A 26712-nucleotide genomic window follows, 5' to 3' on the forward strand; every position below is an offset into this window, starting at 1 on the left:
CCCACCCCTCTCCCTGGCCTCAGCGTCCCCCCCGCCCCCCAGTGAGAAGAGAGAGACAGACAGAGACAGACAGAGAGAGAGAGAGAGAGAGAGAGAGAGAGAGAGAGAGAGAGAGAGAGAGAGAGAGAGAGAGAGAGAGAGAGAGAGCGAGAGAGCGAGAGAGAGAGAGAGAGAGAGAGAGAGAGAGAGAGAGAGAGAGAGAGAGAGAGAGAGAGAGAGAGAGAGAGAGAGGTTAGGAGACACGGTACCGATGCTCTGTCCTGGTTTCCATCCTCTCGATACCAACGTTAACAGCAGCACCACTCAGCCCTTACCACAGCTACCATGCAGATACAAGATACCACCCGTGACCCGACAGGCATATTCCAGGAACACGTTTCACTTTCCGCACACGCTACAATGATGCTGGACTACAAAGTGAGTTCGGCCAGTACAGCATTCATGTTCGACTCACACTAACAGACTGTTTTTTTACACTGGACTCTGGAGCAGATGTAAATGTAAATTCGGACTGTTAAACACAACTTATCCAGCAGAGACGGGATTACTTACTTGTGCTGCCTTATGTGTTGTATTGAGAACCGCTTCGCTGGGTCATATTCAAGCATTCCTGGAACAGACAAATGACAGGAGCGTTTCAGCAAACTGCCGATTATGGCCATGTGACCGCAGAACAAGAGACTTCAGCCACGACGCTGTTTTTACTACACTTTGACAGACAGCACTGAAAATACCAGAATGTTGCATTGTGAAACTCACTTATAACGCTAACAAACAAGCTCAGATATGTTTACAAAATACATGACGTGTCTCCAGTAGAAATATCTAAAAATATTATAGCCTTTATATAATAAATCATAAAAACTAACATGCTTAAAAACAACAGCAATTTCAGTAAGTCAAGCAATTAAGCATTTAGTTACTTGAATTTAAATAGCATTAAAAAATTTTCCACAATCCTGCTAGTTACTGTGGATTAAGCCTTCAAGGAGCTCAAAGTAAATGTAAAAATACCAGCAGTCGAAATGTATTCCATCTAAATATAAAATTCAGAATTCACCAAAACTGAATTTCACACAAAATACAATTAGGGTGTTCTTTTTTTTTTCTTTTTTTGCATTTCACCCAAAAACCACAACAAAAAAAACCATCTCAACCTGCACACACAAGCGTTCCTTTGTTTGTGTTTCAACGTTGTAATCGGTTCAAATACCAATGTGACTTCCAATAGCTTTCATCTTTATCCAGCTGCTCAAAAAGCCACTTCCTTTCCACTTCTGCCAGCAATCCAGTCCTAGCCAGTACTGTACACATTTGCCAGATATTCCAGTAGAAACCTGGATATCTTAGACAAGACGATCAAGAGCGTTTTCTGTACAAGTAAAGAGCCCTTTCACTGTATAAACACAGGCACAGAGGAGGCTAGATGCTGTATGCAGCTAGTGTTAACCCTTCGTGCAGCAATACACCTCCCAGGCCATAGGGGGCAGCACAGACTGTGGGGACAGCTCAGTGCACAACAGGCCACACCTTTAGCAAAGGGATGGCGGATATTAGATAGCAAGGTATCCCTTACGGAAACGGCATACATTGAAATACACCAAAATAAAACACATACGAGCAAATACACAAACTACCGATGCAATGCAATTCTGAAAACAACTCCGCTGTGCAATATATTCACCATGTTTAATTTCCAAAAGGTCAGCAGCGTACATTCAAATTCAGTCTTTAATGAGGAGCACTCTGAGTTGCGTGGGGGGGGTGGGGTGGCGTGGGGGGGGGGGGTTTAGGAGCTCTTAAGCGAACTGACTCAGCGTAGAAACACACTCCGGTGAACTCCCCGCTAATTTCGCCCACTCACCCGCCCCGATAAACACCACGGCCGTGCGGCTCTCAAATCCGTCGCCTGAGCCCTGCCAAGCTGATTAGCAGATAACGCGCTACGCCAGGCTGGCGAGCGACTGAAATCTCACCCAACCGTGGATGGAACCGGAGCGACAGCCACGGCGTGGGATACGGGTGGCCGTGCCACACAGGGAACTACAGCCAGGAGACCGAGAGACTGAGAGGACAGAGTCCAGACCCCCCCCCTCCGCGCACACACACACTGCTTCCCATTCATACCACAGCCAGAATATAGCGCTCTCAACCCTGGACAGGGACAGCATCCTCAATGGGAACACACTCTGTGTTCAATGTTCTCTGTGTGAGGCCACTGGCCTTTTTCTATTCTTTTGTAATTCACTAGCTAGGGATTCAACACATTGGTTATATCGAGTTTCCAAAAAAAAAAAATGAAAAAAATTTTTTTTTTTTTTTTTGCAAAACCCATAACAGCCCTGAAGGACATTGCTCACTGCTAAGAAAGAAAAGTACATTTGATTCTGTCTTAATTGTCGAGCCTAACGGTGTTCTCAACAGTGGAGGTCCCTGCACAAGCCCTCTCTGGTTTTTAACCTCTCCTGCACATTTTCTAACATTCACTGTATGGCTCAACCAGAGCATGAATTCACATCTGTGCGCACATAAAATCATTTCAGATAATAAAAAAAATATATATAAATCAAGTCTTTCTTGTACAAGGCCACCACCAGATAAAAATTCTAAGAGCGGTTTAAGAGAATTGCGCCCTCTCAACGAGCCCGGCTGAAGAACACGAACGCTTTAACCTCCATTTTGTTACACGATCGCACATAAACCTGCAAACTCCTAATGGCGGACACGACACGAAATGGACCCTCGTTTCTCCGTGACAACTGACCCCCCGCCACGCCCCCTCAACGTTGCCCAGCGTAGTAGAAAGGGGTCATTCCCAAACATCCTGCAGTATCGGTCCGCTGTTTTCGGGCGGGGGGGGTGTGGGGGGGGGGCGACGGATGGGGGAGGGGGGCGTTTACCTCTCAGCAGGTCTGTCAGGAGGGGGCCGCAGTCTTCCGGAACGCTGTAGTCCCCCTTGCCGATGTTCTCAAACAGCTTATAGATGTTGTCCCCCTCGAACGGATACAGGCTCGTAGTGATGTTGTATCTGCAAAAGAAAAGGTTTCCGTTTCGTTTTTTTCCCCACTTTCACAGTGAACAACACGGGCCGTATGAAAGAGGGCTTTGGCCCAGCGAAGCAGAACTGACCGGCGGAAACAAGTTTTGCTTTGCATGGTATAGCAGTCTGGAAACACATTACAAGTTCCTTAAAGGACCAGAAGAGAAGGTCACCTATGAGAGTCAGGGAGAAGCCTGACTGCACCGGTGTGAGCTATGGGATCAAAGCATTCCCCAGCATGGCATGCCTTAACTCATTATCCAAAAAGCAGATGTTCCTCCGATTGTGCCCCTACCCCCCCCCCCCCCCAGGACGAGCCGCGGGGTGTGCGGGGTCCCGCCCAAGCGCCCCCCCCCCCGACTCACAGTGTGACGCCCGCGGACCAGATGTCCACTTTGAACCCCGAAAACGTGTCCAGCCCGTTGGCGATCTCGGGGGGCTGGAACGCCGGGGAGCCCTGGCTCGTCCTGCACGTGTCGTCCTCGGCGAAGGGGTGCAGCGCCTGGGAGACAGGAAGTGACATCACATTCGCGCGCGCCACCTTTTTTTCCTCTGACTGGAGTCAATCTATAATCCTGCTGGAATTATTAATAACGGAAAGGCTATTGCCATAAACAGGGCGGGGCCAATCCGACGTGAACAACAAAAGGCTAGACCTTCCATTCGCGATTGGCCGAGCTCGTGTCTATGGCCTCGCAGAACAGCACCCGACCGAAACTGAGCAGACTACAGTGTTTCTCCTGAGCACATGCTATGAGCACTCCCAATTACAACACGTTCACTTGGCTTTGCATTCATTCAGCATTACGTCCATTCAGCAGACGCTCTTACCCAGAACGACGTTCAATACAGGAGAAACATAATCGCGCTCACCTGAATAAATATTAGCAACATTACATTGGCAAACACACGTTCCCAGACTAGCGAGTAAGGGCGGAAGAACTCCAAGGCGCTAGGGTAATTAGCGATGCTAAGCAAACATTAGCATGCTCGCGGCTCGCTCGCTCACTCACACAGTAGCTGCCCTTACCTCTGCTACACCCAAATCTGAGATTTTCAGCGCACCGTCCGTGGTCAGCAGCAGATTCCCTGGTTTAATGTCTTTGTGCACTATTCCTTGGCTGTGCAAATATTCTAAGCCATCCAAGAGCTGGCAGAAGTACCTAAAACAGGTGAGAACATCAATGCAAACGGTCAAACCAGTGAACAACGCTCTCTATGAAGCACATTAATAAGGTGTAAATCACACACACACACACGTGTGAGCAAGGTGTCCTATGCCTGGTTCTGGGGACACCCTAATGCTTTGCTCTCAGTTTGACTGGATTGGACTGTTATTCCTTTATAAGGACTTTACCATCAGAAAACAAACACCTGTTTTGTTAGATATGGGTTCTTGTATATATTCTAATAGGAGCATGCAAGGTCATTTCTCTTAGTTTGAGCCTCAAACTGGAAAGTGGACACACAGCTTCGTATGGAGATGTAGTTTAGACGTTTTATCTAAGTAATAAAAGTATCCAATGAATAAAAGAAATTAAGTGAACTACTAATGATGCTGGCAGTCTAGGAATATTGGTTTCAGATACTCAGATTTATACAACAAACCGTACTAACAAATATGTTTTGAATTAAACAACTTTTTAACAAACACTAACAAGCACAATTTAATTCTCCAGGGATTCCTGGCTGATTACATGCAGAAGTGTCCTGTGGAAATGATCGTGACATTAAATATCACATTAATAAAGCCTACACTACTGAGTGCTTAGGTGGGATACAAACAAGGGGGAGGGGGGGGGGGGTGATGTGCCCCCCAGGACCAGGGAGCATTTAACAGGTTTAAATATGATTCATACAATTAAACATTTTTACACTGGGGTGAAAAAGACATTCACTGCACTGCACTTTGAGACTGTTTAAATGAAAAACGCTTTAGAAAAAAAAAAATGTTTTTAAATAATTAAAATAACAAAAAAAAAAAAAAAAAAAAAAATCACTAAAGGAAATTGGCAGTGCTTTGCACTAAGTTTAATTGCCAGGTGAGTCAAACAAACAGGAAGAAGGCCACAGATGGCGGCCAGTTCGCCAATCCTGAGATTACCCGAAACGCAAACTCACCCATGGGCTTGAAACATGGGAAACCTCTTCTCCGGGACGCTGTCCAGCATCTCCTGCATGCCGCACACGCAGTACTCCATCACCATATACGTGCCGACCGTCAAGGGAAACAGCGTGAAGAGGAGGAGGGAGAGGAGAAAGCGGAAGGCCGCCTCGATGTCGAGCTTCAGCCCGGCTCCGCCTTTAAGAGCGAGATCACCTGCGACGGCACTTTAGCGACAGAGCGCAATTCGCACCAGGGAAAACGTAGAAAAATCTCCCCCCTCCTTAATTCACGACAGGAGTCACAAACATCAGACATATCATGTGCTCGAACCGTACAGGGGGAAATCAGCGGCCAACCCATAATATTCCCGCTGAAAGACGAGCCAACGGAGATGCCAGGGTGGCCAGAGAAATCGAAGCGTTCTCGGTGATCAAGGAGTCAAAGTCACGCGGCATTACAGACGACAGCAGGGAGGCACGGACACGACTGACTACAAAAGAAAGCACTTGTATAAAAGAAGAAGAGTTTTTCTTTTCAACCCCAAGCCCAACAAAACTCCTCCATTTTGTGGAGGGAATGTAAAGTGCGGTGCTCAGCAGTGAGATTGCTAGAAGCATTATCTCGCTTCTCCATACGCTGCAATAAACCGGCTCGTTACCTCATTAATGCGGCACCCCTGAATAAAGCGGCATGTTTCAGAGCTAGCCCCTAAAAATCACACCATTTATCTGCACAATGTTGGATAAACTGCCCGTCTACTGGCGGTGATGCTGATGGTTAACTGACAGTAATGCTGATGGTTAACTGACAGTAATGCTGATGGTTAACTGACGGTAATGCCGATGGTTAACTGACGGTAATGCCGATGGTTAACTGACGGTAATGCCGATGGTTAACTGACGGTAATGCCGATGGTTAACTGACAGTAATGCGATGGTTAACTGACGTAATGCCGATGGTTAACTGACGTAATGCAGATGGTTAACTGACAGTAATGCTGATGATTAACTGACGGTAATGCTGATGGTTAACTGACAGTAATGCCGATGGTTAACTGACGGTAATGCCGATGGTTAACTGACGGTAATGCCGATGGTTAACTGACAGTAATGCCGATGGTTAACTGACAGTAATGCTGATGGTTAACTGACAGTAATGCCGATGGTTAACTGACGGTAATGCCGACGGTTAACTGACAGTAATGCCGACGGTTAACTGACAGTAATGCCGACGGTTAACTGACAGTAATGCCGATGGTTAACTGACGGTAATGCCGATGGTAAACTGACAGGTCCGGTCAAAGCTGTAACCCTAACTTCCTCGTTTCAGAGTCAGCTTCAGGGGCCACGGAGGGAGAGAAACGCCAAACAAGGCAGCGGAAAACACAAAAGCACCGGAAAACGAACGACGAACCGCAAAAACAACCGCCAAGGCGTCACACGGGGCTGCGTCACACGTCTGAGGCGATGGCGGGGGGGGGGGGGCAGAGAGCACTTAGGAGGAGATGGAGAAGCGCGAGTGCTGGAGGAGGAAAGGGCTGAAGGGTTCATAAAAAAAGAGAAAACAGGGCTGAGGAAATGAAGGAGTGCGGACAGCGGCAGGCGCTCTGACGCAGTGGGAGCTCCTCGCTGGCTTACTGCGTCAGACACCTCCCTCCCCGTAGGAGGGGGATCCCAGAGTGCGCGTGGCCAATAATAACCTGCTGAGAGGGGGGGAGGGGCAGCGGAGGCGAGGGGGGGGCGGGGGGCTGCGTGACCGGCAAGCAAAGCGAGGCGGGACAGAGAGGAGCGGAAACAAACTGCATCTTCCCCCACCGCCGCCGCCGCCGCCGCTCCTCCTCCTCCTCTCTGCCCTCAATCAGTAATTCTGATTAGCCGCTAAGGGATCGGAGGAGCCGCGCAGCTGGGTCCGTTAGCGGGGTCCGAGGGGAGGGGAGGGGGGATTTGGGGGGGTAGAGGAAATGAGAAAAAGAAAAGCAGACCCTAGAACACGACGAGACATCACCGCACCGTCTTTAAATAACAGGGTGCCGCCGCGGACCCCTGGTCAACCCGTACGCCGCCCGGAGGGGCGAGCCAAAAAAAAAAAAACCCCCGTCAGACACTGAGCCACAGGGGCTGTGAAGTCCACTGCAACTTCAGGAGCACGCCTGGTCTGAATAAACAGCCTAAACGTCTCCATTCGCCCACGAACGCCCTGCCGCTCGTACCTCAGGCCCAATGACTGCGTACACCCGCACATCAGCAGCATAACTGACCTCTGCTCACACTGCAGGGATCCACGGGAAGATTGTTCTTAACGACAAAGGAAAGTTCGGCTCGCTGACCTCACAACCTTGTGTTTTCACGCCCAGTCATTCCCCCTTACCCCTCACCCGCTCCACCTCGCTGCACGTCTCGCAGAATAAAGGAAACGCACTGAACTTCTGTACAACGAATTTAAACGTCGTCCCCCTGGATTGATCCCGTGTCCCGATACGGTCCCATAACACATATATATATAATGGCTGACTGCGCGATCACAAAGGATGCCATCCCAGTTCAGGCACGCTTATAAACGCAGAGCCTATTTTTAAAATATCTACTTTGAACTCTAAAGAGCAATCGATTTCAGGGCATTTTAATGTCAGACGCATTAAAGGTAATGAGAGTTTCGCCTGGTCCAGCCCGGCAGACTTCCAAGGAGCCTGCAGAGATGATTAGAACCAACAACAGGGTGGGGGGGGGGGGGGGGGCTGTGAGACTAAAATACATTATGTGGTCATCAGGAGACCCGTGCAGGTTTTTTCATGTCAGGCAAGTCAAGGGAGCCCCCTTGTGGCCACAGAGCTGAACTACAACTTGCATCCACTATTGGCTTTCTCCCCCTAGAGTCACTGCAGATACTCACAGCCTGCCGTGCTCTCTGTGAAGGAGGACCAGTACCTGATGTGCTCTCTGTGAAGGAGCCTCAGTGCCTGACGTGCTCTCTGTGAAGGAGCCTCAGTGCCTGACGTGCTCTCTGTTAAGGAGCCTCAGTGCCTGACGTGCTCTCTGTGAAGGAGCCTCAGTGCCTGGTGTGCTCTCTGTGAAGGAGCCTCAGTGCCTGGTGTGCTCTCTGTGAAGGAGCCTCAGTGCCTGGTGTGCTCTCTGTGAAGGATACTCAGTGCCCACTGTGCTCTCTGTGAAGGATCCTCAGTGCCTGATGTGCTCTCTGTGAAGGAGCCTCAGTGCCTGATGTGCTCTCTGTGAAAAAGCCTCAGTGCCTGAAGTGCTCTCTGTGAAGGAGCCTCAGTGCCTGGTGTGCTCTCTGTGAAGGAGCCTCAGTGCCTGATGTGCTCTCTGTGAAGGATCCTCAGTGCCTGATGTGCTCTCTGTGAAAAAGCCTCAGTGCCTGAAGTGCTCTCTGTGAAGGAGCCTCAGTGCCTGATGTGCTCCCTGTGAAGGAGCCTCAGTGCCTGATGTGCTCTCTGTGAAGGAACACTCAGTGCCTACCCGCCGACCGTAAAAATCTGAGCGGTGCTAGTCGCTCTCGTCCCGAGACAGTCGGAGGGCGCACAGAATCCCTCCGCTACCCCCCGTCGAATTAAAATCCGTTTTATCATCACGCGGTGGCCACCTCACCTCACCCCCGTCTCCCCCCAGGTTTGAGCCGGCCGCCAATTTTAAGGGGAACAGCACAACCGGCCGAACGTCCTGCAGCTCTCCAACGGCTGGACTCTGATGAAAAGGGTCCTGAAGCACCAAGGCTGGATTTCACTGAAAGGTTCACACACAGCAGGGAGGCACAAATTGCCGGGCTTTTTTTTTTATACCCCGATAGTTAATTGGCCAATTAATGCCACCGACTGGCCAGAGATTCAACTCACGTAGCGTGCCAGGTTTAAATCCGTCAGGATTAGAGGGGAAGAATGAAAACCAGCAGCACTACAGGCTTCAAAGGGCCAGATCAGAGTATCTTTGACAATATTTTTCCTCTCACCTGATGCTGGAGAGACTGCAGAACCCAGGCTACAGCAGTGTAGGGCTGGGTTTTTTTTAATTAACTGCTGTGTTCCCTTAAATAGATGGAGGGAGATGAACCATCTATGATAAGATAAGATGCACTTTTATTGAACCCCGAGGGGTAAACTGTCCTCTGCATTTGACCCATCCTTAGTTACTTAGGAGCAGTGGGCAGCTGCCTCTCAGTGCTGTGCCTGGGGACCAACTCCAGTTCTGAGGCCAGTGCCTTGGTCAAGGGCAACTGCAGGAGCGCACCCAACATCTCTGGCAGGTGGGCTCTTGTACACGTGCCTCCCTTTAGGTTCACCAGCATGTGAGGCTGCTTTTGTGCTAAAGCGGGCCACTTCCCTCGCCCCCTGCTGGACACGTGCTGCTCCTTCACCCACTCCCCCAGTGCGTAAGCCCAGTGCATAAGCCCAGTGTGTGAACCCTGTGTAAGCCCAGTGTAAGCTCTGTGTAACACACTCTGCAGAGACGTGGCGGTGCTCTGATGAGGTCAGACGTGCGGCCCAGCTGCAGCCTCGGCCCGCGACCACAGCTGCTCTCATTACTCATTCCTGCTAGCCTTATTTCACACACAAAGAGCACATTCACCATCCATTCACCATCCACGCATTCACCACCACACACTACACAGGCATAATCACATCAACCCCATTATTCCTCTGTTACATGCAAAAGCACACTGTACACCCACATTATATATGAAAGACACTTCACACATCACATATTAACATGTACACACTGTATCTACATGGAATATAACTATACCTATATACAGAACTGCAACATGGCGTATTACAGTAATCTGAGAGGTAACACAAGCATAGAATTAGATATAGTTTTTAAGGTATGATTGTTGAGGTCAGGAACATTCCCTCCCCATGCACACCTTTTGAAAAGGATATATTTTTTGCTTTTCTTCGTTGTACAACACGTCCACCAGCTGGATCACATTTTTGTGTCGCAGTCTTCGTAGAAGCTGGATTTCCCTGAGAAACAAAGAAATGTGCGCGTTACGGGATGAATCGGGTGAACGAGGAGTCAACAGAAACAAACCAGGCAACATAAAGACACACACAACAAACAGCACTTTGGCCACTGTCCAGCAGAGGGAGCCGTGGTCTCTAAACACAGAGCTGCATAAGCAAAATTCTTAACATTCATCACAAAATAAGAACATCAAAAGGACTAATTTGAGTATGCAAAAAAGCATCGTCGGGAAACTGCACTTAGACTTGGAGCGTCCGGGCATCAAACTGGTTTTTCTGGGAACCTAATGCATCTGCTATTATTTACATACAATACGCAAAAGGCCTGGAGGTCGCTCCGTGCCATGCAAACAGACAAAAAAACACACTGAACCCGGGCCAGTGCCTTCTCCTCAAACGGGCACACGCGCCGCGAGTCACAAATGCACTTCGTTTCCAGGACCTTTCGTACACTGTGCCCATCTGGTGGAGCGGCACAATAACAAGCTTCATCTTTCACACAGTTCCCGTCCCGTCCAGTCCCGTCCCGTCCACTTTGTCCTAAATCCATTAGCGTTGCGTTTTTGTCCGGCTGCCCTCTGGGGCCCGAGTCAGAAGCAGGGCACCCTGGCGGCACCGCCATCACCCCGCGGCTGGGACGGGACGGCAGGTTCCTTCCCGAAACCTCCGCGGCTCTCCGGTGTTAGCCTGCAGTCACCGGAGCGCCACGCGCCCAGGTTCGAACATCACGTTTACTGAGCGGACGCTTTTATCCAAAGTGCATTTCACGGTCACTGGAAAATGACAAAAACGCAGGTTCAACAACTCATCTCATCTCGTACGGCCACTTCTAGCCAAGAACACGGTTTATTTCGCGCAGTGAACACCATTTCTGACCTAACCTATGCCAAGCCAAACTAGGGGAGGAGAACAAGCTACTATATTAGGACAAATGCAAATTATCAAAAAAAGTGCTGGAAGAGGGGGGTACGTGTAGCATGAGTGTCATGAAAGGGGGGGGGGGATTTAAAGTGAAATGACATACAGTAGTGGTGGTGGTTAGTCCAGGTATAAGCCTGAAGAGATGCTTCTTCAGACCACGGTGGAAGATGGGTAGTGAGGCAGAGGTTTGAGGAGGGACAGGGAGTTTGTTGCACCACTGGGGAGCTAGGGTGGAGAAGCTCCGTGATCCCTTTACTCGGGTGGGAGGGGTTACAAGGCGCCCTGCTGCTGCAGAGCGGAGTGGTCGAGCAGGCGTACAGAATCAAATCATGTCCCGCAAGTAGACGGGGGCCGTCCTGTCGGCTGCAGTGCGGACGAGGGTCAGGACTCGGAACCTGATCCTGGCAGCGACCGGTAGCCAGTGGAGTGACCGCAGCAGAGGAGGGGTGACGTGGGAGAATTTGGGAAGGCTGTAGACGAGTCGGGCAGCGGCATTTTTGAATCGGCGACCATCGCTCGTTCACAGCGTGGGTGCCGTGCCGTGCCGTGTCGCTACGGAAACCCGAGGAGCGTGGGCGGCACGCTGGAGCGGCGGTCAGTGAGCGCCACCGTCCCGCGCGGAGGAGGCTGCGGGTTCGAGTCCATCTGGGGACTCCCCCGAGGCTCCAGGGCTCGTTCGCTACAGAGATGTCGATCTCAGCGAGACTAACCCAGGAAAAAAAAAAAAAAAAGTCTCCAGGAAACTGCGATGCTTGGTAAACACCAACCAGCGTCAGGGCGACTACACAAGTTGACAGGGCGACTACACAAGCAGTCAGGGTCTGGGACCAGATCCAAGCCAGGCTCAAGTTTTTACCCAGACCTACACCGGCCGCTTAGCCGTTCGAAAGTTAGCCGTCAGTTTGGCTCTTTGCCTTTCATCACCCAACATGTTTTGCACAGTTCCCTCCACCCCCCTCCCCCCTTACAAAAAACTGTGAACCCTTGGGTGGATGGCCTAAAGCAGAATCTGACTCACTGTGGTCAGGGTCACAACGGCGAAGTCTAAGTAAACAGAGCTTGATTAACCTTGATCCAGAAGCTGCGCTTCTGCATTCACAGACAGAGCAGCGATGCCTCGGCCTTGAGTAAACCACAGAGCGAGCGAGGAGGCCAACGTCGAATAAGAGTCAACAGAAATACGTGGCCCACACGTCCACAGGCTCAGAATGCGAAGCGCAAATCCTAAACAACAAGGAATGAGACACTGTGTGCGTGTTAGGCTGCGTTCATGTGCACGCACTGTACTGCTGACCAGCGCACTGAAACACTTCTTCAAACAGACAACTCCCTGTTCCTGTAGTTACACTCATACTGTTCTGGCAAGGATCACGTCATGTCCACATTTCATTTCTCATTTTAAAGCTTATTCTACAACCCAGCTCCCAATATGAGCAGTAGTTTATAGCCTAACAACCGCATGCATACATGAATGGAAGCATCAAACAGGTACAAGGTACTGTGTGCAGACAGTGAAATGTCCAGTGCTAACTCAACTGTAGCAGAGTTCAAAGGGAACTATAGGAGTTGCTTTAACACAAAGCGTTTTACTGTGTAGTGAAATCAACTGTAAGACGCATCGCCTCCAGTCAGTCAATTTGCTGAAACTGAAGCAGCTTAGATGATCTGGATGCGCGGGGAGGGGGAGGGAGAGAGAGAGAGAGAGAGAGAGAGAGGGGCAGAGTTAGTCACAGCCGGTGTGACATCACACACAGGGCCGAGCGGGTTATGTAACAGGGCCCAAAACAGGAACCAGTGACACACAGCCCCCTGCTGAAGCCGTGTAGCCGTGACGTGTGTGTGTGTGTGTGTGGGGGGAAGAGTTAACCTGTCACGCAATCACCAAAACCGCACGCAGGTGTTAGTGCGTCTGCTGTGACAGAGCGATGAGGAGTGTGTGGACGGTTAAGCGAAACCCCCCCCCCCATTCTTCCACACCCCGGCTTTTCGTGTCGCGCTGAGAAAATGTTGACACAACGGCCAAAGGCATCTGAAGAATGCGGTCGCGCAGGAACAAGTAGCGGCGGGACCGCGGCATACCCCGGCAGACTGATGACCCGATTAAAAAAGAAAGAGAGCAAAAAGAAAAAGAGCCAAAAAAAAAAAAAAAGCTGTCGGCTGTCCGCTCGCGTCGTCCTCGGCAACGGCGGTGTCGCGACGAGCTTGGTCGGTCGCTCGGTCCCGCGCGCGCGCGCGGTTTCCACGACGCTAAAGGGAGCGTTAGCATCGCGATCTCGGCGATCGAGTCCGAACGAAATTTGGCACTGCGGCTCGTTCCGCTAAATCATCGGCGAAGCCCCCGGGCCAACAAAATGGCCACCGCGAGACCGGGCCTTCACGTTTCCTTGAGCCGCAACTTTCTCACCCAACAGTAACCGCCTCAGACCATGAACAGATTCAGATCACATTTAGTGCATTACCTGGCCATAGGAGTATCTTTGGCATAGACACCACATCGGTGGCGGTATAGTGTTCAGTGTATAGAGCTTTAGTGATGAACACGCAAGCACACAGCTCACACACTTACACTTTCATGCTTCCGCTTTAAAGCTTTAACTTTAATTCCCGGTGACCCAAAAGGACCCCGGAGCTAGCGGCAATGCTAATCTGCTTTCTTTACCCATGTATAACTCTGCAGTCCGCGCATGGAGGAAAGCCAGCAGCTTATTTTGACCAGGGGGAGTGTGTTGTCTAGCCTACAGCCTTCCTAGAGAGGGGGGGAGGTTTAGTTATTTTCAGCCCAGACAGATTTAGCACTTCCGCCACTTCAACGTAGGGTTTCACTATCAAAACAAAGCAAGGTCAACCAGTGAAGGATTTGGAATAATCCTGTTTGGGTTTTTGCCGTAACTCAGTTAGTGCAGCACAAAAACACACCACCACCACCACCACCAGAGAAGACAGCCAAATAACTCCGGAACATTCTTCTATTCCCTAGTGCACCATTTCAGGGTCGGGTACAAACATGACAACAATATATATCAGTAGCAGTAGCATATAACAGTAGCAGAGCAAAGCAGGGGGAGTTCGGTCATCCAGTGCCACAGTCCCATTGCCAAAGCACACCTATACCTGCAGGCACAGGTAGTCTGCCAGCAGTGTAACGCACGGATTAAAATGGAGGGGGGGGGGGGGGGGGAGTGCCGGGGAACCTGAAGCAAGCCCTTACCAGACTGCACAGAACACGGGACGGAAACGCTCAGTAGTGCTTTCTAGGATTGGCAGGACATTCTGGAATGCACGTAATGCACATGTAATGAGAGGACTGCGCACGGGCTTCCTATGACAAAGCATGACAAGTGGAAACAAGACGCGCGTTGCAACTTCGGGGAAAAACGATACGTTGCAAAACAACTGAACTGCGATGACAACGTGCTAAAAATCGCACCGCGTATCATTTTTACGGGAAAAAGGCTTTTGCGTGCGCCGACTTCTACCATAATACAAAAAAATACGTTTTGCTTTTTCTTCTATGATCAAGAATCTGAAAGAAAAGGATGCTTGCGCTGGCATTACAAGGTCAGTTAATCTGTGATTTAAGCATTATTTAAACTGCTCGCCCTCTCTCGATACAACTGGCAGCATTATGAGCACTTCATATTGTCAAAACATTTTGTCACAACTTCTGACTGAAGTAGGTGTGCGCTGCCGACGTATGAGGTCCTTAAACCCACACGATGCACAACGGGATACTTGGAAGAGCCGGAAGGTTCTGGATAAATGCCCCTCATGACTACCGCTGTTTATGTTTGTGAAACAGGCCCCTGATCTCCCATACGAGTATGACTCATCTGAAGGGGGTGAAAATGGACTAAATATGAAATAAATAAGGGAATATCCTGGTGGACGAAAAAAAGCCTGAAAACACCCAGTATTTGAACAAAAACAATTGAAGCGCAAAAGGGTTTACCAGGAGAACAAAAAATTCATTTTACCATCCTGCAATTCCCGCAGCAGAAAAGGACACCTAAAAACTCATTTCCTGTCTGCAAACACTGTTTCTCTTCAACGCAAACCCAGGGTTTTACCTGCATTTAAACGCCTTGGGCGGGTCACCTACGTGATTCTTCAAGCTGCCTATGGGAGAAATTGTGCGCAAGAAATTAAAAATAAAAAAAACGGTCCTGCAAAACGATTAGAAACGGTCCAGTGAATTTTGTTGACACAGTATCACCATCAATGATACTGCATTACAGGTTTTTAATGTTTTGATTGCTTACATGCGAGCTTAGATACGCCAAATTAACTTGCAGCAGAATCTGCTTAATCGCATAAAAGAATGAAGGAGAATGAAGCAGCCTACGGCCACACATGACACTCCACTATCGACATGACTTTCAACAGAAACCACCTACCTTCCTAAATTTCTGCAGTTTCCTGTCTTTACAGGGCAGTGGTCAGTTTATTTATGTCACATCTTCTAACTTCTAACGTGCGTGCACTAATGGTTCGTGCAAATACGCAATCTCTTACGATGGAATGAATGGAAAATGGTTTGGGATTTGGCAATTCTATGCAAATAGCTAAAATAAAAAAAATGATAATCCGTTATGCAATTAAGTGGGTTCTACTGTATTAATAACTGTTTTTGCCCATCAGGGACATAAAATGCTGAAAAGCCTGTAATGTCAGGTACAATTAAGGCTGCATTTAAAGCGTAGGTCTTGATGCCCAGTTCTGATGTTTTGCCTATATGCAATTTTTTTTTGTCCGGCTGTTTATATTTCCTTTAAAAACTGATTCATATCCGATACCGGTGTTCACACGGTTTATACTAGAAACAACCCACATGCGTACACGAGGGCAGTAGGGTTTGGTAACCGATATGAAAGTAAACAACCACACCGCCACGGCCATATCGCCATCTACAATGAACACAAAACAACACAGAAATAATCATTAAAGCTATTGCTTATCTACGCATCTTAGGTCTGCAACGAACATCCCCTGTATTTTGGCTTTTACCAACTCTTCGCCCCACATACCTAAAAGGCACCTAACCTTGCCACTGGCCTCAGCCTTCGTCCTCCATTTAGCCTAACGTCTTAACTTTTACCGTTATACGCTGAGAGTGGTTCACTTTTTATAGCCTACATCTCAATGTATGGCGGTTGTCTCTCGAAGACCAGAACTTTACACCGTAACTAGTAGCTAAACGTAAGAGACGACGCAACGAGTTGAAGGTGGCGGTAAAGCTGGACCGACCCCAGTCGCCGTCACACAAGGTCACCAACCTAAGGCCTGTTCCCAGCCAGGAGAAAACCCTTAAAAACCTGCAGGACTCTGGCTGGAGGAGCTGGATCATTACGCAACCGGGAAAATGCCTGAAGCAAAGCATTACAGTCAACAAGAGGAGATCGCTAGCAGAGATCTCCCCCTCCCCTCCCCTCCCCTCTCCTCTCAAACGATGACAGCAGTAGAGGCCCTGCTGTGTCTGAACCCTGTTTGGTTTCCCTCTCAGCGGGACACACGGCTCTCTGACACGGCCCGCGCTTGCATCACTAAAAACCCAGCGCTGTTTCAGAGCGTCGAGCGGCACTCTGGGTAGTGCGATGTCACTGCTCAGTAGTGTAGGGGCGGCAGTGTGGCATAATGGCTAAGGAGCTGGTCTTGTAACCTAAAGGTCACAGGCTCGATGCCCCGGCTAGGACCCTGCCGTTGTACCCTTGAGCATGGTACTTAACCTGCATTGTTTCAGTATATGTATCCAGCTGTATAATTGGATGCTATGTGAAATGTTACAAGTCGCTTATATACAATGTAAATGCTATGTGGAATGTTAAAGTCGCTATGGATAAAGTTGTAAATAGCGCTTGGATAAAGCGCCAGCTCAGACGTGTAACGCTCTGGTTTCTCTCCGAAACCGGCGAATCGCGGCTCTCTCTCAGCGGGCGAGCAGAAGCTCCCGAGAGGCGTTGCAAACACAGACACTCCGCGCGCGTCGCCCACTCCCTGATGCGGCGACGTTCTCGCTTCCCGCCGCGACGCTAGTTTTTCTCGTGGTCCTTACGAGCCCGGCCGAGGGCCGTTCCACAACAGTTTCACTTTACATTACATTACATTACGTTACGTTACAGGCATTTAGCAGACGCTCTTATCCAGAGCGACTTACACAACTCTTTTTTTTACACAGCATTTTTCACATTGTATCCATTTATACAGCTGGATATATACTGAAGCAATGCTGGATGAGCACCTTGCTCAAGGGTACAACGGCAGTGTCCTACCCGGGAATCGAACCTGCGACCTTTAGGTTACGAGCCCAGTTCCTTACTGTGCTACGTACACTTCCGCTTCAGCTGCCCAACATGGCTTTATCACACTTCTGCACCTTCAAGCACCATAACAAATACAAGATAAAAACAAATGCAGATCGCATCAACGAAGAAAGGCCAAACACGCAGTTAACCACGAGCGAAGGTTGCCTGTAGCATAGAAATTAAGTAACTGTCTGAGGGACAACTCAGGCTGTGGCCCTGTTCAGACATTCGCCTGGTGTTTGCCTGAAATGTTAATGTGCTTTAACCTCTTAAAAAGGAAAATGTAATTCAATGCATCACATTCACAACGCATTTAATACTAAATTAGTTATTGGTTATTGCTTTCGGGAAATGAAATTATCAGTTGAATACTGAGAACTGAAAACATAAGCCAATCAGACGAAAAGGTCAGCAAAATTAAGGAATTTTGAAAAAAACTATGAGCCGTAAAACAAGATGACCTCACTGAAGATCAGATTGGACGTTTAAACCTTAAAATAGGCCTTGCTCTCTTCTCATCTTAAGAAAAATGATTTCTGGACGCCATTTTGGACACGCAGGAGTGCGGCCCCCCTACGCCGCAGGTCGCTGTGAGCTCGGTTTCTTTACTTCCCTCTCGCGTTCTTTTCGGTGAGAGAAGAGCGGCGTGTGACCAACGCAAAAACTTTATTCGCACAGAGATTAACGGCGAGCGCGCTATTCTGGGCTCTGACACAGACGAGGTGTCTTGCATATTTTATCGGCCGGGCTACGCTCCGCGAACATTTTGGGTAGAGGTGGCGCGCGGCACAATAGCTCCATTCTTTGCGGAGCCAGCAGAGTTAACCGTTTGGCATCAGCCGAGGCCGCTTTTGGTGTTGGCTCTGAGGAAATGAATGTAATTATGGTATTTTAAAAAATGACAATGCTCAAAATGTGCAAAATGGTTGCTGTTCTACGGTGATTCCCATTGTTGGACTGTTGCTGGTCAGATGTTTTTAAATGTAGGACTGCACCAGACTAATGGTACAAGTGGACCTTCTTCACACACACACACACACACACACACACACACACACACACACACACACAAGCTGTTAGGACATGGTTGTGATTCATAGTGACTGAGAAAAACATGGGCGATAAGCACAAGGTCATGAAACATACTTCAGACGCAGAAGGCAGAACATGCATTCTCAGTATAAACCTACATGGCTGCAAATGTTAATGGCACTGGTCAAAGATTCAGGCTCAAAAGCATTGTGTGGTTAAAGGTTTCTCAAACGACTGTTTGAAAAGAAACTTCTTAAAAAAAACATCATCTAGGCTATACCCATATCGCATTTGGCAAGATATGGCACGCTCAATTTTTAGGAAGGGAAATATTATAAGGGGGGCATGCATGCACTGAATTTGAACAAAAAATTCCTGAAATTTTCCTGAAAAACACCCCCCCACCCCCCAAAACAAATATTTTGACAAATATTTTTGGACAAACTTGCAATTAAATTAAAGTGCCCATTTAGGGGGCATTTTGTCCTTTATGACCCTGTCATTTTTGAGCCATGGAGAGCAATGCACTGGTCTAAATAAAGTCCCTAAACCTCCATCCATCTTGAAATCAAAAATCCGCCCACCAAAACCAAAACGAAACACTCGATTGCAATCGTCAAACTTGTTACTTTCATTCAAAAACACCACCTCCTTTTCCTCAAATCTCAAATGCCCACACCGGTCTGACCCGTGAAGAAATAAATGCACCTGCATTTAGTGCAAGATCCAGTATTAAATGTTAGGGGGCACTCGTACCTAAATCCCCACTTTAATAATATTCTTTGAAAAAAAGAGGTGGAGGACAAACAGATGGCTCCGAGACCAATTTTTTAAATCCCGCACAGAGCGTTCGGTCTCTCTCTCCGACAGCTTCCAGCGAGCTCGCGCACACTGGCCCTTTGTGTTCAGAACAGCAGCCAGGACAATCGGTCAGTCAATTTACCATCCATCATCCCTCCGCCCGGCCTTCACAACGTGCTGCGTTACAACAGGGCCACAGGCCGGGCACAGCGACAGCGCCTGTGTCCGCGAAGACCGACCGACGCGCGTATTGTGCGAGCGCCAAAAACGTTCAGGAGTACGCGGGACCGTTAGAGAGGCTGAAGTCAGGCGTTACGTCACAATCGAACCACCGCGGGGGCTTCTCAGGACATTTCTTACTGCCTCTCGTTTATTGTTTCCCACCTGCATTAAAGTACAGCTGAAGTACAGTCCCATTTATAAGGCCGACATAATACAAACCTAGCCAATGCAAAACATTCTGACAATGCTGCTACCAATAGAGCGGCAATGTTATAAGCTTGGTAAAACATTCCGGTAACACTGTGAGAACGTTCTGTGTCGTCGGCTGCAAAGGCTCTTCCACCAACAAGAGGTTTCTTTCAGCATCACCGTTTGCAAACGAAACCGCAACCCCGTTTTCCACTGGGACACGCATGCAACCATTCATATCAATTTACATTAGCCCGGGAGCTGTACTGAACGAGTGCGTGCTACGCTAAGCAGGTTTCAAACATAGCTGTAACGTGGGGGGGGATATTCATAGACATGTTAGCCTGCATACTGCCGGTGTTACCAGAGGAGCCGGCTGGGGAGCAGCTGCGCACTGAGCGGAATAAATTTGAAGGTTCCGCGAGAAACCGGCTGACAGTTCGCCTTTGCAGCTGCGCGACCTCACAAGACCCCGCCACAGGTGACCTCGAACCCGCCGATCGATTTTATCTCCAGATAAAACCCCCACACAAACCCGCCACGGACCTCTCAGGCGGTGTAGCCCTGGGTAAGGAAGGTGCAGGAGGGTAAGGAAGATGTGGGGGGAAATCTCGCGCACAAGCCCACTGCCTCTCTCCGCGCACTTAAAAACGCACCATCTGCCGCTACGCAATTTGGAAACGGCTCCCCAAGCATAATGCAAATGGACAAAATGGCAAAGCAGGCACAGCCTAACCACACTTTAATTTAATATCGGAATGGAACCGCCGTTGACAGCCTGCCCAGGAGCGACTGCTCTTTGCGAAGTGCCATTTTGTCCAAGCGTTGCTCACACACACACACACACGGACATGAAGACGTTTTTAATAATATACCGCTCATTATTGACCTTCACAGGTTGAAGACAAACATCAGCATTTGTGAGTGGACATGGCAGGGCAGCCCTACAGTTAAAAGGCTGGGAATGAGGCCCTTTATGAACGTAATAAAAAAAGCTTATTTAAATGAAAAGGTCGCAGCCAGCCAAACGACAGTCGTAATGCCCGCCATTAAAAGATTAGAGACGTGCATCAATTTACCGCTATTCCAGATCTGCGGTTCCATTTGTTTAATTAGCATTCCTAAACTAAAAAATGACTCTGTCAGAGAATAAATGATTAAAAAGGAGGCAAGCCCACGTTTCGGCTGTTCATAAATAAAACCGACACAATGCAAAACGAAACCATCTGACTGAAGTAGGATGCGCCTGGAGATCGTTAGAAAAAAAAAAAACCTGAACCATCACAAAATTGTTGTTTACATTGTTGACAACCTGATGACCGAATTCAATGGCAAACATCTTTTGAAATTATAGCGCACAAATGAGAATTTTTATACTTGTGCTGACTATACATAGACATCCTGTACAGTTACAGAAAGTATTTGTAAACAATCTATAGTAATATTAGGTCAGACTTGCTACACTTTCCCCTAAAAGGAAAAAAAATTGCTTTGAGGTTCAATTAGGTCTTCTATACAAGCCTAAGACTTTCTGGCCTTTTGTTTTTGTGCAACAACAAAAAAACTTTTATATGAAGTCCTCATAATGCTTTGGGCCAATCAGCATGAAACACTGGTAGCATCATCTAAATTGGAAAGGAATAGTTAAGTCCAATTTAATTCAATGGGGGAGAACTCCTCAGTACTACGATTCCTCAATAGCAGCTTTTAAGGCACTGTAAAGCAAAGCCAGTGGAAAATACAATTCCTAGTTAGGCTAACTAACTCAAGCCACATTACAAGACTCATTAAAACAATAACACACTGTATGAAAGCATTTCATTATCTCTTTTCAAACACAACAATAATCCCATAATGTATATTTACAGAACACAGGGTCATTAATCTTTATTTCTTGTATTCAACAACATAACTCCATAAAATATTAACTTTCCACAGAACTCCAAAACCCAATTGGAGCCAGTTTGCTTCAAGGAAACTATTGACACTAATAACGCTGAAACAGACTGTGAGTACCCGTTGTCGCTGAAGTGCTCCTTCCGTTACAACAACCTCAAGTCTCAACTGCTTAAAGAACCCTGACCTGGATTCTCAAGAATACAAAAAGACTATACAACCACCAAAACATTTGTCACCACAGGGATAGAAGACATCTAATAATAAACTGCTGGTTTCCTAGTCCACTTAATGAATACACACAAAGCTTTTGTGGGGGCTGTTTTTCCTGAAGGAGCTCTTGCTTTGGAACGCCTGCCCCAACCCACATGTGCAGACCAAGTACAAGGACTTCATTGAAACATACTCCACACAGAAGTTTGCAGAACATTGAATTCACACCTGAAACAAGAGCGTTTCTCCAACAAGCACCTTGATGGTACGCAATTAAACGAAAGGACAAGAACAATGTGAAATGGATGAATTTAATATTTATCCAAATAAAAGCATCAAATTTTCCTTACGCTCGCTGTACTTACTATGGTTTCAGGCTTTCAGTTTAGGACAATAGCAATCTGAAGAGTGCTTGAATACTGATTTATTTATTTTTTAAAATTATTTTAAAAATCACATTTTTACAAATAAGTCGGATTCTACATTTAAACTGTCCCGAAAATGTGTAAGGTCTAAGAAGCACAAGCATGCAGTGCAAGCGCGAACACACGCACGTGCGCGCAGAGATCTCGAGATCTCGACTTACTTTTTGACGTTGGCCTCTCCGTTCGGGATCCTCCTCAGCTTCTTCTTTTTGAGGATCTTGACCGCCCTCCGGCAGAGGGTCTCGGAGTCCAGCATCTCCTTCACCTTGCCGTAGGAGCCCTCGCCCAGGAGGTCCCCCATCAGGTACTTGCCGATGAGCTTGGCCCTCTTGCGGCGCGGCTGGTAAATGACCTCGGTGGAGTCGATGCGGTGGATGAAGGTGTCCATGCCTATGAGTTCGTTCTCCGCCAGGTAGTCCAAATGCTGGAGTTCGCCCACGCTCATTTTCGCCCCGCTAGGATCCTACAGTATAATTCCAATGTCGTCTGTGTTTGATGTTCGCGTCCAAGCTGGAATGGCGAAAAGTATCTAAGCGCATCTAAAAGAGGTGTCTGCTGACTGAGAAATCATAGATGCAGACGAATGAAGGATTCTTTTTAGGTCCGTGATTGGTGGGCACTTGATTTCGCTAAAGGGGGGGGGGGGGGGGGCAGGCGGGATGCGGGAATAAATTTTAAAAAAGGGATTAGAATACTATTCTTTAGTGTTCTGAAAAGTCTGACGATGTGGCTCGAACCTTTGAGTTTGGTTTGTGGTGGAAGGGGGGGAGGGGGGTGCAATGTAGAATGCAATCCTTGGAAAGTCTCTTAAAAGTGAATGGAACAGTTCAGTTGGATTGTAATACAATGCTCAGTTTAAGCCTACATTCTATTAGTCCCATTGCTACTATTTTTGAAAACTATAAAATTGAAATTAATTCCAATTTAATTTTTTTGGTTAAAATACTAACTATGTCAGAATATTTTAGTTGTGTTTTCTGTGTATCAGGACTTCACCTTACTTGTATAGCCTATCATTGCTGACCTGATTCTATGGGGACCTCTCTGCAGAAGCTAAATTTGGCTTTCGTGGCATCAGAAACAGAAACTCTTCTTTGGTATTGCTTAACAAAGAAATCATTAAAAAGGGAAACTTATCGTGTCCATTCTTCAGGTCAGACAGAAAACCAAAGTTCATACATTCCCTTGAGTCCTTCGTCAGCATCAATATATCTGTCTTGCTTATGAATATCTGTAAGTAAAGACAGAAATTAACAATTCATCATTATTACTATTCACAAATATGTTGGCATGATTATCTAACTACCTGGCAAAATTACTTATGTCTACATGCAGAGCTTGCGAACAAAATTAATCAAGCAAAAAAGATCATCAGCGTCCCCAATTACAACAATTAACGTTGCTACATGTAACCGGATTCCATATTATTTAATCTTAGTAGCGTTCGAGCTAAAGAAAAAATAGTTTCCCCCGCCAACTTGTCTTTCCGAGGCATTCCTGAAGAGGTATCCAAACGTGCTATGTTAAAATAAACGGTAAGTAAGCAACAAATACTGACAACCAGTCGTAGTTTGCTGGAGATAAAAAAAGCCGGTGTCTACTAACTTAGTCTATGCCAACTTGAAACCAGGTTGTTTGTTGTTATTACACATTTTATGTACACAGGTAGCTGAACCTAGCTAAAACCGGTTTAGAGTTGGTAGTCAGGCACATCCTGCATACATTTCAAAACATAAGCTTTTTCGCTGGCGTTCGTTAGCTAACTAGCTACCAGTGTTACGACCTAGGACGAACGCAGCCAACAAACGCTCCGGGCACGCTTGGCCACTAACGTTAATTATTTTCAGTTTAGCTCTTGCATTTCAACTTGTCTGTGTCCAGCACATTATTTAGAAATACAACCTTCACTCTACTGTGTGAATCGCCAGGCAACCGCAAGCTGGCTAGAAATAACTGCGTTTAACATCGATTTGTTAGACAGCTAGCTCGAGGGTTAGCTAAGGTAAGGAGTAAAGGCAAGTTCCAAAATATACAGCTAGCTAGCTAGCCAAGTAGCAGTCAGGTAGCTAGGTGTATAGTCGCTAACAGTATACCAAGCTAACTAGACTAGTAAACCAATATCCAGGCTGCTTGTAACTGAGATATTCACATATTTCAGAGGGTAATTGAATAAATTTTTCAGTACGCCAGAAAAATGGCTCATATATTCTCTAGTACACGTTACCTGTGTTGCTTCCCTCGTTTCCCTGCTCTGTGTCGGTAAGAATGTTAGCTAAAGGTTTGCTATTGCAGCTGCTGTTTGGCTGCCGCCATCTTGTTTACCTCCCCCCCTTACTCCAACCCCGCCTCAAAACCCAGCCCCTACGTCAGTGCGTCAACATTGCAACTACAGCAACCGACTTTCATTGGTTGTTTGCGTGTCAGTACTCTTCAACTATTTTAGAGGCGGGTCTACCAAATGCAAATACTTCATTGGCAGAGTCTGGGGTCATTCAAATCCATTTTATGTAGGCGAAGCAGAAATTGTTTATAACTTTTATGTATTTTCACTTGGTTAGTTATCGAACAAACAGTGTCAAGTCCAGGAAAAGTCATTATGTGACACCCCTTAATAAATTATTTTACGAAGTCATTAAGCTTTCTCCTGTTTAATACTCTGAATTGGTGCAAACATGACAAGTAAACATAACCTTGTGTTTACCCCGTAGGCATGCATGTATGTTCCCCTGTATCAGGGGTGGCCAACCCAGGTTCTGCTGGCTTTTGTTTTTACTCGGCACTTAATTGATCAATTAAAGCAGTTGATTACACAGTTAACTCACCTCACCTGGTTTATTTTGTGTAAGTGGTTGTTGTATTTAAGGTCAAAACAAAAACCCGGAGACCCTGCGGCTCCCCAGGACCGGGGTTGGCCACCCCTGCCCTATATCCACTATGGCTCACCTGAGGTTGTAATTCCAAAGCCATTTTTACCCCCATCCTTCCCTTTCAAAATCTTATTTATCTCCAGGCAAGAGATATGCTTAAACAAGCTTTCACAAACCACATTAGGTTGTTTTAATTAGCACTACGACACTCAGAAATGTGTTTGCTCTAACCCACTGCCCCTGGACACACTACAGGGTCTTTTGGCTCCATTTTCAGAAGACAAAATAAGAAGAAAAAAAAGTGAGACTTAATGCTTGTCCTTCCAGTTAGATCTTGGTTAACAACAATTGATATGTCTGCATAGCATGCCATTTCCTTGTTTTGTTAAGTCTGTCTCTTCTTATTCTGATCACCTTACAAGGCTCCAATGGGAGGCAGATAACTTAAGCATTGTGGGACCAACACGATCTCAGGTACAGAACACCCAGTATTAGTACACATGCATCAAGCTGAAAATAGCCAAAGGCCTAAAACTCAAACTGTACTAGCCTAATTTCAAACAATTACCGTTAACACAAGGGGGGTGTAGACTCCAGTCCCATAAGACCATGGCATCTGCTGGCTTTTGGTGTGTTTTAGCATTTAATTAATTAAGTCACTGATTGGCTAAAGGGTCCTTCAGACATCCAATGTGGCGGTAACACTTCTCTGACGATCACAGCGATGCTCACAATTGCCTGCACGATAGCAAGGTCCCAGCTCCCGCGTCCCCACCCCCAAAACCCATTTACCTCACACACACACGGCATTAGTCAGCTTCCTGACCTCTTCCCTCCGCCGTAGAATTTTGGGTTATATTTAACATATGAAAACCCCAGGGAATGGCTGACCGAGGGTCTAACTACAGAACTGCATTCCTCTCTCATTAGTGCGCCAATCGACTGGCTGTGAGAAATCGAAAGGGAAATATTATGGTCCGTTTGAGATTGGGCAGCAGTGTAGTGTAACGGGTAAGGTGTTGGCCTTGTAACCTAAAGGTCACAGGTTTGATTCCCTGGTAGGACACTGCCGTTGTACCCTTAAGCAAGGTAATGCATTGCTACAGTATATATCCAGCTGTATATTATTGGATACAATGTAAATGCTATTTTTCAGAAGTTGCGCAAGTCACTCTGGATAAGAGCATCTGCTACATGCCTGTAATGTAATGTTTGATGCATGCATATGCTACTTAAACCATTATACCTTGCTTCTACTAAAACACACAAGGAAATGAGTCCAGTGAGTTCAAAGCCTGCCAGGGTTTGGCATAAGACAAAGCTGAATCCCTGATGTTTTTGTAAACTGTCATCAGCTTAAATGTATTCACTATTTAGTCAGGATGCTACAAGCTGTACTTTATTAAAAGTCACAATGTATTTGTATGTTTTCAATTCTAATATTTGCTTCAGACAGAATAAGAACATTTAAGCTACTATTCATATCATAGGCCTACTTCCAATGCCCCGCTCTGTCCTGAAGTGCCGATATTTACCGAACCACATGAGGCTAATTATCTGACATCAAAAACAATTATTTTTTAAATTTTTATCATTATTAAATATTTAGGAACTCTAGCTTGAATTGTATTTTTGTTCATATATTGAGTTTAATAGTTCTGAAAACTGCTTTAGAAGAGGTTAAATATAATCTTTGTTCAGTAAATGTGTCCCTCAAATGGGTAC

At 47.0% G+C, this 26712-nt stretch overlaps 1 protein-coding gene across 3 annotated transcripts in view; it reads right to left on the reverse strand.

The window, feature by feature from the left end:
* stk11 (serine/threonine kinase 11) overlaps positions 1 to 24503 on the reverse strand; it is a 49328-nt gene extending 24825 nt beyond the window's left edge. For all 3 annotated transcript variants that reach the window (XM_064330251.1, XM_064330250.1, XM_064330252.1), the window contains exons 1-8: positions 24345 to 24503; positions 22282 to 23351; positions 10039 to 10122; positions 5162 to 5251; positions 4071 to 4203; positions 3406 to 3542; positions 2901 to 3028; positions 553 to 610 (exon numbers count right to left, since the gene is read on the reverse strand). In XM_064330251.1, coding sequence (XP_064186321.1) covers positions 553 to 610; positions 2901 to 3028; positions 3406 to 3542; positions 4071 to 4203; positions 5162 to 5251; positions 10039 to 10122; positions 22282 to 22565 — 914 coding nt within the window. In that variant the 5' untranslated portion in view covers positions 22566 to 23351; positions 24345 to 24503. The remainder of the gene's footprint in view (positions 1 to 552; positions 611 to 2900; positions 3029 to 3405; positions 3543 to 4070; positions 4204 to 5161; positions 5252 to 10038; positions 10123 to 22281; positions 23352 to 24344) is intronic.
* Between the last annotated feature and the right edge of the window lie 2209 nt (positions 24504 to 26712).

The sequence above is a fragment of the Anguilla rostrata genome, chromosome 4, assembly GCF_018555375.3.
Source record: "Anguilla rostrata isolate EN2019 chromosome 4, ASM1855537v3, whole genome shotgun sequence".
NCBI lineage: Eukaryota > Metazoa > Chordata > Actinopteri > Anguilliformes > Anguillidae > Anguilla > Anguilla rostrata.